The following is a 20,901-nucleotide window of genomic DNA, read 5'->3' on the forward strand; positions in this document are numbered from 1 at the left end:
TGGTTATTTTCAGCCAAGATGCAGCTCTGTACAATATTCTATGAAGCTGTCACAAACAGCTCAGACCCACAGAGGTGTGTTTCACAGACAAACATTGGACCTAACTGTAAATAAAAGTCGCGGCAGCCTCTTCGAAGTTCATTGTGGGAAGAGACTTTAGTGTGTTTTTAAGAGCAGCTGCAGTAGAAACAAAGATTTGTCCCATGTTCATGTTTTTTTTTTTTTCTCATTCCCGCTTCAGACTCCCACCACCTCTCTCCTCCTCAGAAAATAAAAAAAAAAACCCACAAAAAAGAATCCAAACAATTTCAGCAGCTTTTTGTGCAAAACTAGCATCTTGTTCTATTAAACTGTAGCTGAGGATGGAAGTGACCCAGAGATACAAGCAGACTGACATAGTTTACAGACACGACCGAGGAGCACTGATGGGCGGCTGCAGGTTGTGAGTTTTCCTTTTATTTTATTAAGAATTTGGCAGCGCAATGTGAAAATGTGAGTCAATGGTGAAGCCTCCCCTCCCTGTCAGTGTCCCGTACAATCACACACACACACACATCCGCTAATAACCGGTGTTCACGTCGAAGGCTCGAGCCCGTCTGTCCGGATGATCCGAGGCCGCAGGGAAGATGTTTGTCATGTCGTTGATGTTGTTGATGTGTTGAGGTTCGGACAAAAATGGTCGACAATCTGGAGCGTCATCTCACCACCTTCTTTTGTTAGAAAATGGAAAACAGAAACACTGGAATGTCAAAAGCTTTTTTTAAATAAAAAAAAAGTAAATGGGAGAAACTGGTTGTGCAGCGTCTGGATCTTTTTTAATTTAAAAGTCATTTTTAAAGCAGAAATGTCAAACTGATTGGTACCAGATGCTTTGACGTGAGGATTTGCTGAATGTTTTTAAGTTTGGTCGAACAAAATTGAAGGCAGCTTGGACATTGTGGGCAATTTTCACTTTATTCTCACATTTTATGGACAAATAATCAAGAAAATAAGATGTATGTGAATCAATAATGAAAATATTCATCAGCTGCAGCCACTAAATGTTGATTTATTTGCACCTGCAAAACTCTCTCACAGGGGATACGACTGAAAGGTCCAGAATGATTTTAAATAACTTTTGCCAACTTTAAATTTGCAATTTCAAAATTATCTAGTGGAAAATTCAGGGAATTCAAACCACATTAATTCAAATAAGATATTTGAATGCCTTGAATTCTTTTTCAATTTGGTTTTAAGTTGCTTAAAGTTGTTAAATCCTTTAAACTTTTCTTTACTTCCATACATTTATACATTATAGTGGGTGCAGTGCGCTCTGCTCTCCGTAGGCGGCAGCACCTGAACCCGCTGTTCATTATCGCTGCGGTTAATTTAGTCCACGAAGAAGAAGAACATGCTAGAAACAGCTGTGAACACAGAGATGGTAGCTAGCTAGCTAGCTTAAGTCGTAGACAGTTACGGCGTATAGCTATAAAAACACACATTAACTGATCGTTTTTACGGTCGGTGAAGATAACAAACAATATGGCTAGCATGCTAAACTAAATAGTATTTGTTGTGACTGCATTAGCGGCTAGTTATATTTAGCCGTTAGCTAATTAGCTTGCTAGCTGGACGTGTAGCTGGTTTAGCTAGCTGTCACCGGGTTGTTTTGTTCTTTGTAGAAGTTGCCGTTTCTTTTAAAACACATGAGTGTGTCTCTGGTCGTTATCCGTCTGGAATTAGCCGACCAGTCTCCTTCTCCACAAGGTTTCCAGTACTCAGCCGGTGAGTTAAGTTTCTCTTTGACGCTAAAGTCGCTGCTGTTGTTTTTAGTTAGCCAGGAAGCTAACCAGCAGTGACAAGTGACTGAAGATCCTTCTAACTATCAGCTAATTCATTCAAGTAGACAGTTATCTATTTAACTAACCTACCAATAACAGATACACGTGTGGATAATGTTTGCTGGGACACTCAGTGGTCCAGTTTGGCCCACTAGAGCTCACAGACTGTTCCTGTCTCCAGTTGAAGGCATGTCAGAGGAGGACCTGCAGGAAAAGGCTCTGGCTATGGCCAAACACTCTCTGAGTGGGAAGACGGATCTGGAAAAAGCTGCTATCCTGCACCAGCACATCGGTAGCAGAGCCATGGGGGACATGGTTATAGAGACCTTTGAGCCCGGCCCAGGTGAGGAAATGTTTCCATTCACAGATCAGTATGTGTTTAACAATTAAAAGACCTTGAAAATCCTGATTCTTCTTCTCCCACAGCGTCCTAGAGCTCCACTATTGTCCAAAAACTATAATTAAAAACAGCCACACTGTTGCACTGGAGGACAAACACAATCCTGCTGCCCCAAATACTCACTAGAGCATCAAATCTGTGGCTGAAAAATGACCTCCTGTTTGACAAATGTTTGCTAAACACTACAGTGACCAGACATCTCTTGTTTTTTATCGTGTTTTTATAGTGCTCTTGTTTGTGGTTAACAGTTTTATTTATTCTCTTTGGCTGAAAATGTGTGCTGGTATGACAATAAAGATCCTTGAAATGCCTTTTTGTAAAAATATTAGTATATACATTTTAGCTGCTCTAAAGATTTACGTCTTCAGTAGGAACCAATCAGCAGGTGGCACATATCAGGAAGTAGAGAGAGACTGTTGGTTTTGGTCCAATAATGGGCTGCAGACACATTAAATAATGACTGCAGATTTAACGCACGTGTGTTTTCACTTTAGATAAAGGAGGAGGTGAAGACCCCAGTGGTTCAGCAGAGCAGAGCAGTGAACCTCAGGCTGCAAAGACTGAAGCAGACAGTGTGGAGGGTTCACAGGACAGCAGCGAGGCAGCAGGCTCCACCCCCGACTCCCCCTCCAAGCAGCTGCCGGACCAGATCTCCTTCTTCAGCGGGAACCCGTCGGTGGAGATCATCCACGGCATCATGCACCTCTACAAGACCAAGTGAGCGCGGTGAGACGTGTTTACTCGCTGCTTCAGGGGTTATCTCTTGTTTCAATGTGTGTGTGTTGTTGCAGCAAAATGACGTCGCTGACTGAGGACGTGAGACGCAGCGCCATGGTGTGCATCCTGACGGTCCCCGCGACCATGACCAGCCACGACCTCATGAAGCTTATGGCACCGTTCAATGATGTAATGGAGCACATGAAGATCATACGGGACTCTACCCCAAACCAGTACATGGTTCTGATTAAGTTCTGTACACAGGTAAGAAGAAGTTTCTGTTTGTCTCCATCCTGTCTGGTGGACAAGGACTTCTTCTTCTTCTCTCGAGGATTTCAAATACATGAATTCTACCAGACAGAACAGAGGAGTTTCTGGTCTTTGCTTGTGTTTCTGTGTGACTTTGGTGTTTTGAAGGGTTAGTTCAGATTCAACACAATACATAGGGCTCATACGGTTGCTGGAAATCTTTGAAAAGTGCTTGAAACTGCTTTAAATTCTTATTACATTACTGCAATAAATGTCTATCTGATTGGAGAGTTTGCTTTTTAGATGAATAGATAATATAAGTCTGAGAGAGCCTGAATATTTTGAGCATACAGCAGACTGTGCTTCATGTGGAGGTTTGTGCCTCTAAAGCCTGACTTCTTCTTCTTCTTCTTCTTCTTCTTCTTCTTCTGTCTCCGTTCAGGCAGACGCAGACAGTTTTTACACAGCGTGTAATGGCCGTCAGTTCAACTCCATAGAGGAGGCAGTGTGCCAGCTGGTCTATGTGGAGCGGGCAGAGGTTATAAAGTCTGAGGAGGTAAACATGCCCTTCTAAATAAATCCCCAGTTTAGTTTTTAACCACAATAATTTGTCTTTGTGTACTGTTGGTTTGACAAAACAAGACATTTGAATGTTCTGACATTTTATCGACCAAATAATGAATCAATTAATTGAGAAAATAATCAGCAATGAAAGTATTACACATAACGATATATATAACATGTAATACACTATGAAAATATGATAATCGCCCTGCTTATCTGCACTGTGCATGAGGATCATTCTCAGAGGAAGAGTGCAGATCTCCTCTCTCTAATCTCCTCCCTGTCCTCCCCCCATCACCCTCCCCTCCCCTCCGCTCCGCAGGGGGCCAGTCTGCCGGTGATGGAGCTGACCGAGCTGCCAAAGTGCACCGTGTGCCTGGAGAGGATGGACGAGTCGGTAAACGGCATCCTCACCACGCTGTGCAACCACAGCTTCCACAGCCAGTGTCTCCAGCGGTGGGAAGATGCCTCGTGAGTTGTGGAAAATCCCCCGCTTCTTCCCCTCCCACTCATTTGTGCTCATGAATAAGAGTTGTCACAATATTTGGACGTCGTTCCTCTGTGAGAAGATTATTTCGGACCTGTTGGAGGTTTGACTAGAAGAATCAGATTGAGCTTAAACACAGAGCGGATCCTAAAGGAAGCTTCTCACTAACGGCAGGATCACATGATTCTTGGCCCACTGGTTAATTCTCCAGGCTTCACGTCATGTGGTGTTTGTGTTTGTCCTCTTTTACGTGGATTCTTCTGTCTCACAAAGGACACGTGTGTGACAATAGACGTCCGTGTGCTCTGTTTTCAGGTGTCCTGTGTGTAGGTACTGTCAAACACCAGAACCAGTCGAAGAGAACAAGTGCTTTGAGTGCGGCGTGCAGGAGGTAACTGATGCCCGTCTGTCCGTCTACATCACTGGATGTTCTTCTAATTGAGCTCAGCTTTTGTTTTTAACGGAACCTTTTTCTTGCTCCTCCTCTCTGCAGAACCTGTGGATTTGTTTGATCTGCGGCCACATCGGTTGTGGTCGCTACGTGAGCCGGCATGCCTACAAGCATTTTGAGGAAACGCAGCATACGTACGCTATGCAGCTCACCAACCACCGCGTCTGGGACTACGCTGGAGGTACTGAATCTGTGAGGGTGGTGTGTGTGTTAATGTGTGAGTGTGAACAAGGCTGAGGCTATTTGGAGCAAGTTCACACATAGTTTCTGGTAAATTACTGGGATGAACATTCAGGAACATTTCCAGCATGCAGAGACACCACCTCAGTCTGTAATGATTGACGACCATAACTTTCTCTGTTCTTTTAAGATAAGAGATAAGATAAGATAGCACTTTATTAATCCCTTGGGAGAGTTTTTACCACCAACTCACCCGGCACGCCGTCCCTGCCCTGTTCTCATGAAGGAGCTTTGCTGCTCTTAAACACTAGCAATGTTTTTTTATCATTAAATCACCTGCAAAAGCTTTAGCAAGGCAACTGCAAACAGGCTACAGATTCTAATCAGTGTTGTAATGACCTGTGAGACGTCACGGCTTTTATTCTCAAGAATTTATGTCTGTCAAAGCTGCTTTAATCAGCTGTGGCCACCAGGGGGCAGAAGAATACCTGAACAAGTGGAGAGACGAATTTTCATTTTTCTCTTCTTTCAGTTAAACTCACTGTTCGTTTAAAACAGTCGAAAAGCCGCCATCATGACTTCCAAGAGTCAGGTGTGACCTGCTCTGATCACTCACCTTGACATTCAGTCTATAATAATCGGCGCCCACCGCTGGGCCGGGTTCTGTCCGCGGTTTCTTCCCGTTAACGGGGAGTTTTTCCTCGCCGTTGTCGCCTGATGTTGGCTTGAACCCTTAATTTTGAACTCTTGAATCGATGGGTCTGCTGATTAAAGAGTTTGGTCTGGACCTGCTCTTTTATGAGATCATGTTTGTAAAGAATTGGCGTTTATAAAGAAAGATTGATTGATAATGATGTAAAAAGCAGAAGACCTTTTATAAACTACATGCAGCAGACACAGAGAGCAGTGTTGGCATTCATTTGGTCCATTTAGTGCCTTTTCTGGAGCTTTCGATTGTATCTCTAGATGTAGATGTTTAGTTCACGCTGCCTTATAACTTCAGTTGAGTTTGGTCCTCTTAATGTATTTAAGTCTCTTTTATCGCTCTGTTTTGTTTTCCACCAAATCCTACAGAGCAAAAATCCAGTTTTTAAGCTGCTTAAGTTTCCCCCATGTTCACCAGCTAGTCTCTACCTGTCTGCTGTTTGGTGCTGGGCAGGTAGCGTACATGGAAACAGGGTTGAAGAGGTCAGAGAGTTAGACATGAAGTAAATGTGCCATAAAACCAAGCATCGAACTAAAGGAGGGTGAAACGCTGCAGAGTTTGGGTGATAATTATTTGTGGGTTCATCACTGTGATAGTTCACATGTAGCCAAGTGTAATAAAACATTCCCTCAATATTAATGTTAAATAAATAATAATGTTAAATATTAATCTGCAGCCAACAAACATTCTAATGTTCCAGTTATTCTTTTAGTTAATGATTATTTATTAGAAATAGTTAAAAATGACCCGGAGCCAGATGTGATGGGTTCAACTTGCTTGTTTTGTCCAGCCAGCAGCTCAAAACCCAAAGATATTCAGTTTGCAATGATATAAAACAGAGAAAAGCAGCAAATCCTCAAGACTGATGAGCTGTAACCAGCAAAATAAAAGACCAAAACAGTGAAGCGGTCACTAAAACACTTGCCACTTCTGTCCATTATGTCAGTTTGATTGATTGTGTCACCTCTTGTTGTCACTCTAACTTTGTGGTTCCAGATAACTACGTGCATCGGCTGGTGGCCAGTAAGACTGACGGGAAGATGGTGCAGTACGAATGTGAGGGAGACACCTGCCACGCTGAGAAAATCGACGCTCTGCAACTGGAGGTAAGAATGTCCCTTTTTTTTTATGTTTTGGTGGCTTCGTTTGCCAAACGAGCACAGAAATGTCCTAACTAGTTCTCTCTGCGTCCGCAGTACTCGTACCTGCTGACGAGTCAGCTGGAGTCTCAGAGGATTTACTGGGAGAATAAGATCGTTCATCTGGAGAAGGAGACGGCCGAGGAGGTACGACTCTTCTACAGGCTTCAGGCCTCGCTGGGTTTTCTCGCTGATATCAGGACGTGTGTGTGTGTGTGTGTGTGTGTGTGTGTGTGTGTGTGTGTGTGTGTAACTCTTTCAGATAAACAACATGAAGTCAAAGTTTAAGGAGACTCTGGAGCGCTGTGATAACTTGGAGAGGCGGTTTGGAGAGTTGAGCAAAGACAAGCAGAGCGTAGACAAAAAGTAAGTGAAGGCCAACACATCAGATCATAAACGTCTCATCACTCACAGTTATTTCTGTGTTATTTAAGTGTTTCTGCCAATCACAGACCACAGTTGATGGTTTTCCTTCCTTCCTGATATTTTAACATCACGGCTTTGCGTGAATTTGTACGTTCAGGTGCACTCAGCTGAGCGGTCGAGTGCTGAAGCTGAGCCAGGAGCTGAAGGAGGAGCAGGAGATGAACCGCTGCCTGAGAGCCAATCAGGCTCAGCTGCAGTCCCAGCTGGCCGAGGAGGAGCGCCGAGGGAAAGAGAGCGGTGAGTGAGGAGGGGGCACCTGTGGATCCTAACGAAAGCTAAACCATTCTGCTGCACGGAGGTCAAACCCTCCGACACACTGCTGGTATATGTATACGTCCTGATAGCGGACATTTCATATCCACATAAGGACACAACATATTTTCTTTTCTTAAAAGCTGCTTTATTTGATAGAGCAGAGTAGAGTAGGCTCTGAATGGTACACACTCTACCAGGTGAGCTACCTGGACGCCCCAGTGGCACTTCCTCTGTAAACAGTCGACCTTTTGGCTTGTTGCAGTGTGTTGGTGAACTAAAGGCTGTTACTCTTGACTCTCTCATCATCATAATGTGACATGTTGTATATTGTCACATCACACTCCTGATCAGCATTTGTCATTTTAATCAGAGGTTGTACCCTGTGTCTGTGTGTGTGTGTGTGTCTGTGTGTGTGTGTGTGTGTGTGTGTGTGTGTGTGTGTGTGTGTGCGCGTGTGTGTGTGCGTGTGCGTGTGCGTGTGCGTGTGCGTGTGCGTGTGCGTGTGCGTGTGCGCTCTGGTGGTGATATCCGGTCGATTTAACCAGCAGAAGCGACAGGTGGTCAGTAAAAACGAGGAGCTGCTGTGTGAAATGTTTTTCTACGCTGCTCTTTTTCACATTTACAAACTAATTTTCACTCACACGTGGACGTGAAATGCTTCACTTTAGGCCGTCGTAAAAAAGAAAGTACTGCTGTGCTCCCAGCAGGCTGCGGTGGACGAAACACAGCAGAGGAAAAAAAAAAAAAGGTTTGATCTGGTTTATTTGAACCAATCCACTAAAACATGCCTGAATAACCTCAGGACATCTCCGCACACAGCTAGCCTCATTAGCTCGTCTGTAGCTGGTTCCAAATACTGTAGCTGCTCATTCATGAGGTCACTGACACCAAATAAATCTAGTTACTAAAGAATCCAGACAAACAGGACCATGCAAAGGGTGAATGTGCAGCAGGAATGCACCAAAGGCTCGGCCGGTGGAATATGGCAGCACGCCTGCAGGGGAAAGTGAATGAGTGAAGCAAGTAAAATCTGTTTATGTAGCACCTTTCAGGACCAAGTACAGAGATTAGAATGAGCAACAACCTGTGACGGCATCAAAACAAGAAACAACAACAGTTAAAAGTCAATATAGGCTCCAAGAAAACATAATAACGAGCAAAGCAAAACCAAATTAAATCCTAAATTCAGTCCGAAACCGGAGTAGTGACATAAGTGAGAGCGATGTGAGGAAACTTGGAGCAACAGGAACAGGAATAAAGAGCTGGAGGGTCACATGTGCCTCAGGAGAAACAGACTATTTTCATTCTGCGGCCAGCAGTCGTTCTGTACTTCCTCATTTATGCGTTAATATTTGTAAATCATAGACAGGTTGGTGCTGCACGGTGAGCTGCAGCTGAGACAGGAACACTGAAGCCTACTACATCTGTGTTTGTGCTTCTTGCTTCATTTCTCTGAGTGTCCTCAAACGTTTCATATCTGTAAAATGTGTACGACCTCAGCTAAAAGGCTAAATAAGTCATTTTAGTATAATAATTAATTAAAATATTGAGATTGGGCCATGTTTTGGAAAAAAAACCACAAATCAGACCAGTTTTTCCATCAGATGAGACTAAATAAAGACAGAAAACATGTTGATGAGAGCGACGGAGATTTGATAGAACAGAAATATCTCTCCAGAGCTTATTGTCCTGCACTAATTTATTGACCTGAAACTCAAAGAATAAAACTAAAGAATGAAGGCTTAGCTTTCTGTTGCAAAAAGAAAAGAGTCTTCCGCCTGTTACAGTTTTGAACAGGAGCACAAACGGAGCCTCCTGCCCGCCGGATGTGAGTGTGGAAGTATCAATACTTGTGTAGAGCCTGAAGATCGGCTTCAGTCCACCTGGCACAGATCCTCATCAGACAAGTAAAACCATGTTGACTTAAGATGGAAGAGACACTCAACCAAGCAGCAGTTACTTGGCGAGCTCTCTTTTTCTAATAAATACAGGGAAGTCGTGACAGCCTGTTTACGACTGACATTTCAGCCCAGGAAGGTTTTCATCACATCTTTGCCTGAGGCCGACGTAAATATCAGGTTGGAGGTCTGAAAGGAAATGTTAAGTCTACAGTTTAGACAGACCTGTATTTTCCCCTCAGCGTGAGGACAGTTTAAACAGATGGAAGAGACTCACTGTGGGCCGTGTCACTTTGTTTTGATGAGAAGGATTTGAAATTTTAACCCACAGCCTTTAAAACACAACCTTATTAACAAATATATACACACATGCCTCCTTGTTGTTTCCTGTTCACCTGTATCAGTGTGACACACACACTTGCACTGCTTGGTGAGTGACTCACACTGTTGCTCGAACACGTGTGTAAATAAATCCATGCCTTTTCTATGTGCAAGTCATTTTTCTTTGTACAAGCCTGAGCAAGACTTCTTGTTTTGGGCAGCAGCAACTCAAAAATCCCCCCAAAATCCCTTAACTTGAGACCAAGATATGTTCTGAGTGGGACATTTCACAGTGGAAATCCATTTTATGGCACATCCAGATTAGGGGTGGGCTCTTCTGTCACAGAATATGTAAATTAGTACGTCCAGATGTTTGTGTCAGTCTGTTGTATAGACAGGAAGCTCCCACAGCTGTGTGGAGGCCAGCAGTGAGGCCTGTATACATTGTGTAGGAAGTGGGAAGGATGTCAAAGTGTTTGGACTGTTCTCTTGGGTTAAGGCAGCTGAACATCCGTCAGTAACTGGGTGGTTATGATGCATTAAAGCGTCTATAATCAATAGTTTTGTGTCAAAAAGTGTTTCCAGTGTTGTTACGTGGAGGAGTTACTGCTTTTAAATACTATTCTGTTAATAATTGACTATTAGTCGTCTTCTTCCTTTTGATAAAAACATCCGGCAGTATAACAAGATAGTATCTAAAACTATAAGATAACTCTGTACTGTTAGATCTCACTTTTAGAGACAAGAGCACAGGTTTGAAGTTTAAGAAATCTCATTGTTAATTAAACTTCTGGTGTTTTCCTGCAGGCGATCATAAGGACGGGGCGATAGCAGAGCTGCAGGAGCAGCTGAGAGACGTGATGTTTTATCTGGAAACGCAGCAGCAGATCGAGCACCTCCCTCCGGAGGCTCGCAGCGAAATCCAAGAGGGACAGATAAACATCGCGGCCAGCCCGGCGGACGGCGCAGGAGCCGGCCCCTCCTCCGGCCGGGGCAGGAGAGGCCGGGGCAGGAAGAGGAAGTAGGCAGAGGTTAAAAAAATCCACTGGAACATGCTAGAAAACTCCCGCTGCCTCTCAGTGCGGACACATGTTCATGAGCTGTGTCGTTTTGTTAACGTGTGTCTGCGTCATTGTAGTTCCTCAGAAAGCACTCAGAGGAGGAATGAACTCTTGGTGGAGGACTCTTACGAAGAAGTAAATGGTGACGATATTTACCTGCACAATTTCTCACCTTTTAACTTAGCTGCCCCGAGAAGGGAAGCAGGAAACGTGGACGGATTGGTGGTTTTATTTTGGTCATAAATGGCGTTTATTTCATCAAAATGATGCCCGTTTGAGCCCAGACTGATGCCCCGTAATGTCACGTCTCATGAAACTCGTCTTTATATTTCATTTGCAGTTTAAAGACGTTGCTTTTCTCTGTGTACGTGTGAGAGCAGAGGAGAGAGACGCTGGTGGACGGATGTGTTAGCGTTGTTTGAAAGGAAGTTCTGTCGTGTTTTCCTAATCCTCCTTTTTAGGCTCGACCTTTCTTTGTCTGCTCTTCGGTGAAATGCAGATGTTGTTTTTGAACATTATTTCTCAATAGTTTCCAAAAAAAACAAACCCTGAAGTCTACCCAGGATGCCAAAGATAAAGAGGGGAGCTGGAGGAGGAACATTAACTGGAAAGTCCAGGAGCAGGAAGCATGTTGAGCCTTTGCTGCCTAGGTCAGTGTTTCCCAACCAGGAGTTCATGTGCTGAGATCTGCTAACCTTAAAAATAAAAAAAGAATACACACCCACACATATTTGCATTTAGGAGGAAAATAAACACACGATTTGGATTTCAAATGGAGGCAGATGTCTACAGGACTCCTCCCACCGACCTGAGTTACACCTGAACTCTCTTCCTTGTTAAAACCGGTTGGTGAAACCAAATACCAAATTCCTCCAGTTCTGTGCTGCAGCGCTGCTTTTACTTCTGTTTCTTTCCACCACATTTATTTATTTGGTGACTTTAGTTAATTTGCAGGTTCAGATGAGAAATACAAAATACAGCAGACAGATAAAATATGATTATATCGATTTATTATCGTAGTTAAAGGCGAGATGAGATAAGTTGGCTGAATTCACAAGCTTCCCAGCTGTAAATGAAGTCATTAAGATGAGCTCCACCTTTATCAGCTGAAACTTTAAAGGAGAACTCCGGCATTTTTAAACATGGGTCCAATTTGTACACTTTTTGTTGTCTAAATGAGGTAAAAAAGAAAAGAACAGTTTGGAAATTGGCAGAGTAGATCACCTTAACATGATCCTTTAGGGCAACAGCACCTGATCAAAGTACGTCGACTTCTTTTAGCCACTGACGGGCTTAAATTGTTTTATTGGAAAGGATCCCTACAGAGAGAGACCTGGAAGATCCTTTTGGATCTGTTATATCGCTCTCTGCACACACACACCAGACTACATTCATAAAAACAGGGATTTTAGCTTGTAATGGATTACGTTCCCGCCTGTTTCACGGCTGCCACCTGACGCTATTTACAGGACAGACACCAACATTTGTTAATACAGGACCCACTTTTAAAAGTACTAGTGATCTCCTTTAAAGTGAGGAACACATTAATGCATCAATACTCATAATACAATAATAATTATTCACACTTTGATACTAATACTTTTCAATGCAGGACTTTTACTTGTCACTTAGATCAAATACTTCTTCCACCTTGAAGGTTGGGAACCACTGATCTAATCATGTTTTCTGACCTATACTGGTGTGGGATGTGTCCTGTACACAAAGCACTGACCACACAACATATTTTGAAAACATGGCAGGGGTCCATATGACCTTTGAGTCATGTAACCAAGTGGCTCGTTTCACTCCTTTTTAAGCATTTGTTCCTTTTTTGAAAAGTCATGTAAAAGCTTTAGATGGACCCGAAAGGCCTTAAAATAGGAGAAGAACAGACTTTATCAAACAATCGGCTGTCAAGGACACTTGGGGAGCAGAAGAAAGAGATTATTTTGCCCCTCCTGAGAGCCCCTTATGGAGATAATTCAACACTTATAACATATGCACGTTCTGCTTCCTTTCCAGTTAGCTTAGCTTAGCATAAAGACTGGAAACGGGGGGAAACTGCTAGCGTGGCTTCGTCCCAGGAAGTCACCACGTTTAGACATGAACTAATGAGGCCATAACACCCCGTAAAAATGGATGGAGTTTTTACACATCAGTTTTTTAAACCAAGAACATGTATCGTGTTAATAAGTGAGCCTTAGAGATGCCAGGCTAGCTGTTTCCCTCTGTTTCCAGTCTTTGTGCTAAGCTAAGCTAACCGTCTCCTGGCTGTAGCTTCACATGTAGCCAACAGGTGTAAATCTAAACCATCAGCAAGAACACAAATAAGTGTATTTCCCCAAATGTTCCTTTTTAGATGAAGAGTTTGGGAGCTGAAGTTCATATCTGATGTGCCAGAGAGCCGCTGTCACTTTACATGTTTTCACAAAGCAGAGGAAGAACTGATTTGTAGTTTCAGTCCACAAGGAGAGATGGCTTTTTTTTTTTTTTTTTTTTTTTTTTTTAGCCATTAAATCTTCAGTTTTCATTTTTGGCGCCGAAAACAATCACACTCAACTCTTTCGAAGAAATAGTTCTCTCAAAGTCATTCACGTTGTTCTGCAGTAAGCTGATGAGGTTTGATCTGACAGATGCTGCACCGCCGCCCTCTGTATCTGCTAAAAATAAAAAATGTGCTCATCTGTAGCTTCAGAGTTTCAAAGCTTCTCTCATTATCAGCGCTGTTGCTCAGCCGCCTGAGTGAGGCCTGACTGACTGAGGGTGCTGTCATGTGTGACTAATCCCTCCTCTGCAACATTAACAATTTACTCCCAGCAGCTTGTTGAAGGTAAACTGTGTACAGAGGCTGGAGGACGCCCAGACTTCTTCGTTCTCAGCGTCTTTATAGAGTCTGGTGGCTTCCTTTTCACACCATCTGTGCAGTAACTCTTCCTGCGCAGCAAAACTGTGATCAGATGTTGAGGATTTATGAGTGCAGCCACCTATTAATACCACCTGTAATCATGCATGTGTGGTTGTGCAAGCAGCAGGCTTTATATTTATCTATTTAGTCACGGTCGTGGAAGAAGTCCTGCATTCATTTAGTGCAGCAGTAGTGACTTCAAGAGACACTTCAAGCACAACATTTCCATCTGAAATGTAGTGGAGTGCACGTTTAAAGCGGCAGAGAATGGAAATGTTTGAGTAAATGTACTTAGTTACTGTTTGTCATAAGCAAATGAGAATGCAAATATCTTCCACCCCTCGTTACTTTCTATTTATACCCCAAGTCTGACCTACGCAACTCTGCCTTTTTTTCTATTACAGATTTTATCGTTTAGACAAAGTAAAGATAAAAAAAGACACCACATAAAAGGCTTGTTTTGTCCGAGCAGCGGTCCAGAAACCACGTGTGTTTCTTGTCATATAAGAAGTGGAAAAGTTTAATCAGCAGGAATCAAATCAGCATCAGTTTAAGCGTATTGTATATTTAGTCATTTTCACCTCAAGGCCACCAGACTCCATTGACAAAAACAATCATTTTAAGTAGCACAACTCAGGCGTTGCTGATCTACAGCTGCCTCGATATGTTGGTGTGTTTGTGTCTGGCTTTAAATAGTTTGCATCCAAACTAACGTGTTAGTTAATTCTTCGCTGCAGCAGGAGACCAGCAACTCCTGCCAGATAAAATCTAAACGCTGGCAGCTTTGAAAAGATAATCGAGGGATACAACCGCTTCAGTTTTCTGTTAGATATGGCAGCACTGTAGATCAGCAAAAATATTCTAAATATATATTTTTAGGAGGCTGAAAAGTTTTCCTGCTGCGTCCGTCCACATCAGTACCACTGAGCGTTGACAGCCATCTACTGTAGGTGATACAACCACACTTCAGGAAGTACGAACTATCCCTTTAACTTGCATTTGGCTCCATTTCAATGGTTTTACTCAAATTTTATCATCATACAGCAGTGGGAAAGGTACTGAGGTCCTATACTAGACTAAAGACAGCATAGCAACAAAAAACATCCATTACAAGTAAAAGTTTATCAGGATGATTAAAAGTAAAATGATTCAGTAAACATGTCCTGTAGAAGGTGATAGTATTTACACTGATGAGAACCTGTTAAGATTATTAAGAAAAGGCTCTTGTGTAGAGTTAGAAGCCGTTGAATGAGCCCAGGGTGGTGTAACGTGTGAAAGCCTTTCAAGAAGAATGAGAGAATGGAGGAGGAGCCAGCAGACGGCTGAGAGCAGAGTTTGGAGGTGAGATAGGAGCGCTCTTCCTGTGTGAGCTGGCCTCCAAACTATGGACTAACACACCCGCTCAGAAGCTACTTCTCTTTGGACACATTGGAGCCACGCTGGAGGTAAGAACGCTGCTTTTCTTCTTGCATGTTTTTCCTTAATCTCTGTCTTCCCTCCTCAGACGGCCTGCAGCAGTGTGTGTGAGGTAATAATCAGTATCTGACTCTGCTTTCTGTGAAAATCCACACAGAAAAGACACCTTTTAAGAAACCTGCTGACCTGCTAGCTGCGTCTCTTTGCAGGAGCTTTAAGTTTCTGCATTTCCTTTTAAATTTACCCCAAAAGGAGGAGATTTTTGTGCTGAAGAGCCCTCAGATGGTTGGTATGCAGCCGATCCCTGCACGTCTCTCTCAGGTTCCTGCTTGTGAAAAGACAGATGAAGCAGTGATACTGATACTCCGTCTCTCGCCCCCCTGTGTGCTTTGCTGAATTCTTTTGTGCTGAAGTAAAACAGGCTTTAAAACTTCAGCAGAAGAGAACAGAGTGCTTCTGTGCCAAGATTAGAATCTGCACAAACACTGTGCTCGTTCTTCTCTGCTGCACCAGGAACATTAATTATTGACTGCAGTATTGATTGTGTACGTTGTTTTTATTTTGCTAACTCATAGTTCCTCTTTTTCTGGGAGAAACTCGCACCGCCAAGAGGAGAGCGTAATGTTGTCATGTTGTCGAACAAAGTCTTTACAAAAAGACTTTATTTCAACCATCATGTTTTTAAGGCTTGAGTTTGAATGTAGAAATGTTAAAGTGCTCGATTTCCAACATGCTGTTGGTATTTGTTTTATACAAATCCTTATGTAATACCTGGATATCATGAAATAATCCTGATCAAAGTTGATTTTAAACAGCAGGTGAAATAAACAAAGTGTCAAATGCATTTATTTCTGTTGATTTTTAGGAATTCTGGATTTAGATTTGATGATTTTAGTTTAGATTTAGTTTAAATTTCTCTCTTAAAAAGCTGTTTAACGTCTAATTTTGCAGACTTATTCTACAGCAGTGATTATTTCTGCAGACTAAGCTGAACGATGTGACTGACCTGACAGCTTCCCTGTGTACTTTAAGTGTTCCAGTGAGCTGCATGCGTGCAACCACAACTTCATTTAAAAGCTGCCGGCATGCGTGAAGATGTTGTCTTCAAAGTTTCCAAAACTTGCAGCGAGTGTTTGATGCATCCAGGAGCTGGTTCAAGGTTCACTTGTGTGGATTTAAGCGGAGAGAGTTATCATGTGGAACAAGCCGGTGAATTGTCCTGACAGGATTGTACTTCCTTCTCTCTGCAGGAACAGTTCCAAAGTATTTCTCACTTGGTTTGAGTCTCACGTCGGGAGTCAGCAGCTCTGTGCCTGGAAAACTGTGTTTATGTCCTCGTGGAAGCAGCAGCCAAAGTAAGTGTGATTTTTAACTAGTAAAGCCGAGAAATGTGGCGTGACAGATGCTGTCGAGGGAGATGTGCCTGCCTGACTGCTGAGGGAGTTGTGTGACCAGTTATTTTAACACCTGAGGCACCTTAAACTGCATCAGTCATCACATATTCCATAAATCTGAATCCACTTTTCCTTTCTCTCATTAGACTTATTGCTTTTTTACTCTTCCAGTAGCCACAGTGTTCCCCAGAGGAAATAGCTGAAGGCGCTGCTGCACCTATTTCACTATTTCACACACATCTGTAAAGTCTATGCAGCTATTAGTCCCACTGTGCATCTGGATGTACGATACGTTTCCCTGTTAATGTTCTGTAGAGTGACAGCATGTCAGCCTTTAGTATCTAACATGAGTTTGTGGTTACTAGTGCCGCCTCGTTGGAGTGTAGCTGATGTTGAGAAGCGAATAGATAAGAGAGAGGAAGTGTGGTTAGACCAGAAAAACTCTTCTGCCCATCTGCTGAGTCTAAACTCTCTGCATTAATATTCAAAATGAAGATGCAGCTCACTGAATTGAGACAATAGTTAAAACGGTGCTCCAGCAAGAGACACGTTTAAAAGATAAAAGTCGAAGCAGGCGCAGCAGAGGGTGAAATATCCTCACTTTTAGTCTCAAATGTGGGTCAAGCTGCAAAAACACTGAATCCTACATTTCCCAGAAGCCCAAGACACACCCAGGTGATGTCACTCAACAAAACTCTCCCCACTGCCAGAGAAACTTCTCAGCATGGAGCACTAAAGCGTCACAAGACGCTTTAGTGCTCCATTCCACAAGTAAACGTCCGTGTCTCTCTTTTCCACTGGACGTGTCAGAAGATGAACCAACTAGACGAAGTTGTGAAATGTTGTTTTCAGTCTGTCGTTCCCCCCAAAAAACCAAAAACTAAAAGGGAGCTCTGAGAGTTAATCAGGTTTTAAAATCTCAGGGCTGTTTGCAGGTCATTCCATTTAAAAGGTGCTCAGTTAGTCTGGAAGCTTCAGCAGAGGAGCTTTGTAACGTGAAGTGACTGCATCCGTACAGGTCCTGGGTCTCTAGTCATGAGCACTCATGTGAGCCACTGTGGCCATAAAATATTGGTTTTAGATGCCTTTTATTTGTAGATGCTGCTGTCTAGATCTCACCCAGCTGTGAGAAAAGACTCTCTCTCTCTCCCTCCTGCTCCATCCGACAGTAACCGTGTGTGAAAACAACAGTTTAGCTTTAGTTGCTTGTAGTGAAGCGAAGCAGCAGATGTGTCTGTTCAGTCAGCCGTGAGGAGGAAGAAGAAGTGTTTGAACTTTTCCATCATGGAAAGATGTTGCAGTAAAACCTCCAAACACAAACAGGAACTTTAAAATGAGTTGTCCTCGTTCTCTCTGCAGATGAGCGACCAGGACAGCAGCACCTCTGCGTCTCACACGGAGGGGGAGTTTGAGGGGGAGATGGACGAGGAGGTGGACGAGGAGGTGGAGGGTGAAGGAGAGAGGGATGAGAAGCACCGGAGCAGTCCGGCCCCCAGTCTGTCCAGCTTCTCCTCGTCTCTGCACGCCGTCATTCGCATCAAGCAGAAGTACCAGGCCATGAAGAAGCGGCGTCAGGAGATGGCTCTGGGCCTGGGGGGGGCCGGGACCCTCACAGGGGCCCCGGTGAGAACCAGCCCCAAGATCTTCACCTTCGACGGAGTCTCCCCCGCCTCCCTCTCCGGCCTGTCGTCCTCCACCGTCCCTCCGAAGAAGAAGAGGAGGAGGAGGAAGCGGGTGCTGTTTCCAAACAGAGGGGGGCGCAGGGCCCCTCCCAAGCAGGAGCACAGTCGAGCCAAATACTGCCTCTACCTGCTCTGTGCCATCGTCTTCATCCAGGTAGAGTAACCTGACAGTGGGGGGGGGGCACGTAATGTTCAATCAATCAATCAAACTTTATTTGTAGAGCACTTCTCTTACAGGTGAAGTGTTCAGGGGGCTTCATGGAAGATAATATTAAGAATAAAAACATAAAGTGATATTTTACAACATAAACATAATAATAAAATAACAGAAAATACAAAAATTAAAACTACAATAATTACATTGATAAAAGAGTATATAATATAATATAATAGTAAAAAATAAAAATATGATAAAACAATAGATAAAAAGATAAAAAACAAAGTTAACAATACAATAAATACTATTCTAAGAGATAAAACACAGTAGTATTGTATCCTGCAGAGCGTTTGGACCAATGGAGGCAGCAGCTTCTGTGTTTCTGTCCGTGGGGTTTGGAGGCTTGTTACATTGGATGTTTCTCAGCTGCCAGCTGAAGCAGCTTTAGTGGATTAACTCCAACATTTATTCTCATTTAGACACCAAATGCCTAAAAAAACAGGGCCCAGGTTTGAAAACATCAGAATTACTATTTAAGTTTAGTTGTCAGTGAGTTTTTAACGGCCCATTTTAATTTACATTGTTAGTATTTAGCAGATTAAACAGTAAACACTCCTTCTGTCATCACGTTCTTCACATCCGGTGTGTTTCCAGGTGTACAACGCCATAGAGAACCTGGATGACCACGTTCTCCGCTATGACCTGGAGGGGCTGGAGAAGACTCTGAGGAGGGAGGTGTTTGGGCAGCAGGGAGCGGTGGAGGGTCTGCTGGCCCTCCTGAAGGACTACCTGTCCACCTACGTCCACAACAAGCCCCTGGTGGTGTCGGTGAACGGCCCCAGCGGGGTGGGCAAGAGCCACCTGGGGCGCCTCCTGGCCGGACACTTCCGCTCCGTGGTGGGGGAGACGCTGGTGCTGCAGTACTACGTCCTCCACCGCTGCCCCCAGGAGGCCGAGGCCCTGCGGTGCGCCGGCAACCTCTCCGCCCTCATCTCTGAGATGGTGGAGCGAGCGGAGGAGGAGGAGAAGATCCCGCTCTTCATCTTCGACGAGGCCGAGCACATGCACGGCCAGATCCTGGACGCGCTGCGGCAGCTGGTGGCCTCCAAGCAGTCCAACGAATACCTGAACGCCATCTACCTGTTCCTGAGCAACCTGGGCCACGCGCACATCACCAAGCACATGCTGCACAACTCCTCCAGCATCTCCATGGCGATGACAGCATCCGGTCGCCACAGCAACCTGGTGAAAGAGCTGACCCCCGTGTTGCGCGGCACCCTGGGGAAGCTTCACGCGCTGTGGACGGAGGCGGACATCTTACCCCTGGGCCTCCTGGAGAAAGGGCACGTGATGGAGTGCTTCCTGGATGAGATGACCCGGGAGGGCTTCTACCCGGATCGCACCAACGTAGAGCGCCTGGCGGGGGAGATCGAGTATTACCCCGAGGCCGGCGGGCGGGAGTACTCCCAGACGGGCTGCAAGCAAGTGGTGGCGAAGGTCAACCTGCTGTGAAGCGCTCTGCAGGAAACGTCTGGATGGTTCACATTCTTTAAACCCCATGAAGAAACGGCGCCGGGAGAAGTGAGCGAGCTTATGAAACTTGAATGATGCAACTCGGAGCCAGAAGCTTTCACAAGCAGTTTAGTAAGAGTGTGAAAAACATGCTGACGATGTTCAGCACTGACACATTTAGAGAAACATGCCTGTGTGAACTTTACAGTTTTTATAGGGACCGAGGGCACCTGAACCACGTTGGGGGGTCCAAGGAGCCACTGCCCCCCCCCCCCGTCTTTATGCCCCTGCTTGGGCATGAGAGGACGGGACAGTTTGGAAAAATTCTCCAACCAGGACGGCACACCGGGCCAACTGTGAAAGTCTATGGACTGTGAGTAATGTGAGCTTATTTCTTTGAGTGTGTGTGTTCTTGTACTTGCTGTGTGAGGACCTCCTCACACCTTTAACCCTTTAAAGGGCTGTTTGAGACTTAGGTTTAAGGTTAGGCCTGTGTTAAGGTCCGGTTTAGGGTTTGGTGAGAAGTTATTGCATGATGACGATGAGGGTCCTCAAAAAGATCGAAGTATTAGTGTGTGTTTTCTTGTCGTTTCTACATAATGAGGACCGGAAAAGGTGTTTAACCTACACTGTGAGGACACTTGTGGGAAGTGAAGACATTTAGGTGTTATGTTTTGGGTCCTCATAAATACAGAAGTACAAGGATGTGTGTGTTTGTTCCTGCTAAAGCTGCAGCAGCGTAAACAAAATAACTCTTTATTCTAAAACTTCAGCTAATGTCCTACATTTATCCAATCATTTTAATGTTAATGACTTAATCTAGGGCCTACGTCTCATTTTAAATGTTAGAGAGGTAGTTTATTAATGAGTTAAACTATTTGACTTGTGTAAACTTCTTTAAAAAAAGATGCTCCGTCAGGTCTTGGTATTCAAATGTTACCACTTTTATAAATGTGTAGTGGGTTAAAGGTAAAAATGATCCTGTGATTCAGTCACCAATGTTTCATCTCAGCTTGTTAAAAGCATTAGTTTCACCTTGCAGAACACAGAACTGGTGTCTTAAAGATCAGTTTGGATCCAAACATCCTTTAAAAATCACACAATAACTCAAACTAACCGATCGAAGCAGCAGCTCATGTTCTGCAAGGTTAAATTACTGTT

The 20,901-nt window shown here is 43.9% G+C and overlaps 2 protein-coding genes across 3 annotated transcripts; both read left to right on the forward strand.

Annotated features, from left to right (window-relative positions):
• The first annotated feature begins 1,455 nt into the window (after positions 1-1,455).
• brap (BRCA1 associated protein) lies at positions 1,456-13,362 on the forward strand. 2 transcript variants are annotated; one of them, XR_011585705.1, is made up of 14 exons: positions 1,456-1,764; positions 2,002-2,163; positions 2,715-2,937; positions 3,012-3,201; positions 3,629-3,742; positions 4,073-4,221; positions 4,553-4,628; positions 4,731-4,869; positions 6,571-6,680; positions 6,771-6,860; positions 6,976-7,079; positions 7,237-7,376; positions 10,421-11,324; positions 11,416-13,362. XR_011585705.1 is itself a non-coding variant. In XM_070851154.1 (13 exons), the coding sequence occupies exons 1-13, from the start codon at positions 1,686-1,688 to the stop codon at positions 10,636-10,638; spliced, it is 1,794 nt and encodes a 597-aa protein (XP_070707255.1). In that variant the 5' UTR covers positions 1,456-1,685; the 3' UTR covers positions 10,639-13,362. The 2 variants fall into 2 exon arrangements, 1 of the variants encoding a protein (XP_070707255.1); XM_070851154.1 differs by having other exon boundaries at positions 10,421-13,362.
• A 2,853-nt stretch (positions 13,363-16,215) lies between these two features.
• On the forward strand, positions 16,216-19,925 carry tor4aa (torsin family 4, member Aa). Its single transcript, XM_070851017.1, has 3 exons — positions 16,216-16,350; positions 17,749-18,225; positions 18,883-19,925. The coding sequence occupies exons 2-3, from the start codon at positions 17,749-17,751 to the stop codon at positions 19,738-19,740; spliced, it is 1,335 nt and encodes a 444-aa protein (XP_070707118.1). The 5' UTR covers positions 16,216-16,350; the 3' UTR covers positions 19,741-19,925.
• Positions 19,926-20,901: the final 976 nt, after the last annotated feature.

This window comes from Pempheris klunzingeri, chromosome 19 (genome assembly GCF_042242105.1).
Source record: "Pempheris klunzingeri isolate RE-2024b chromosome 19, fPemKlu1.hap1, whole genome shotgun sequence".
In the NCBI taxonomy this organism is placed as follows: domain Eukaryota; kingdom Metazoa; phylum Chordata; class Actinopteri; order Acropomatiformes; family Pempheridae; genus Pempheris; species Pempheris klunzingeri.

What these genes read in the sequence shown, in the direction of transcription:
- brap (XM_070851154.1), top strand. Translation starts at nt 1,686, where the DNA reads ATGAGTGTGTCTCTGGTCGTTATCCGTCTGGAATTAGCCGACCAGTCT. An exon ending in GACCTTTGAGCCCGGCCCAG is followed by an intron (nt 2,164 to 2,714) that starts GTGAGGAAATGT and finishes TTTTCACTTTAG; the next exon opens with ATAAAGGAGGAGGTGAAGAC. An exon ending in CAGCGGTGGGAAGATGCCTC is followed by an intron (nt 4,222 to 4,552) that starts GTGAGTTGTGGA and finishes CTCTGTTTTCAG; the next exon opens with GTGTCCTGTGTGTAGGTACT.
- tor4aa (XM_070851017.1), top strand. Translation starts at nt 17,749, where the DNA reads ATGAGCGACCAGGACAGCAGCACCTCTGCGTCTCACACGGAGGGGGAG. An exon ending in GTGCCATCGTCTTCATCCAG is followed by an intron (nt 18,226 to 18,882) that starts GTAGAGTAACCT and finishes GTGTGTTTCCAG; the next exon opens with GTGTACAACGCCATAGAGAA.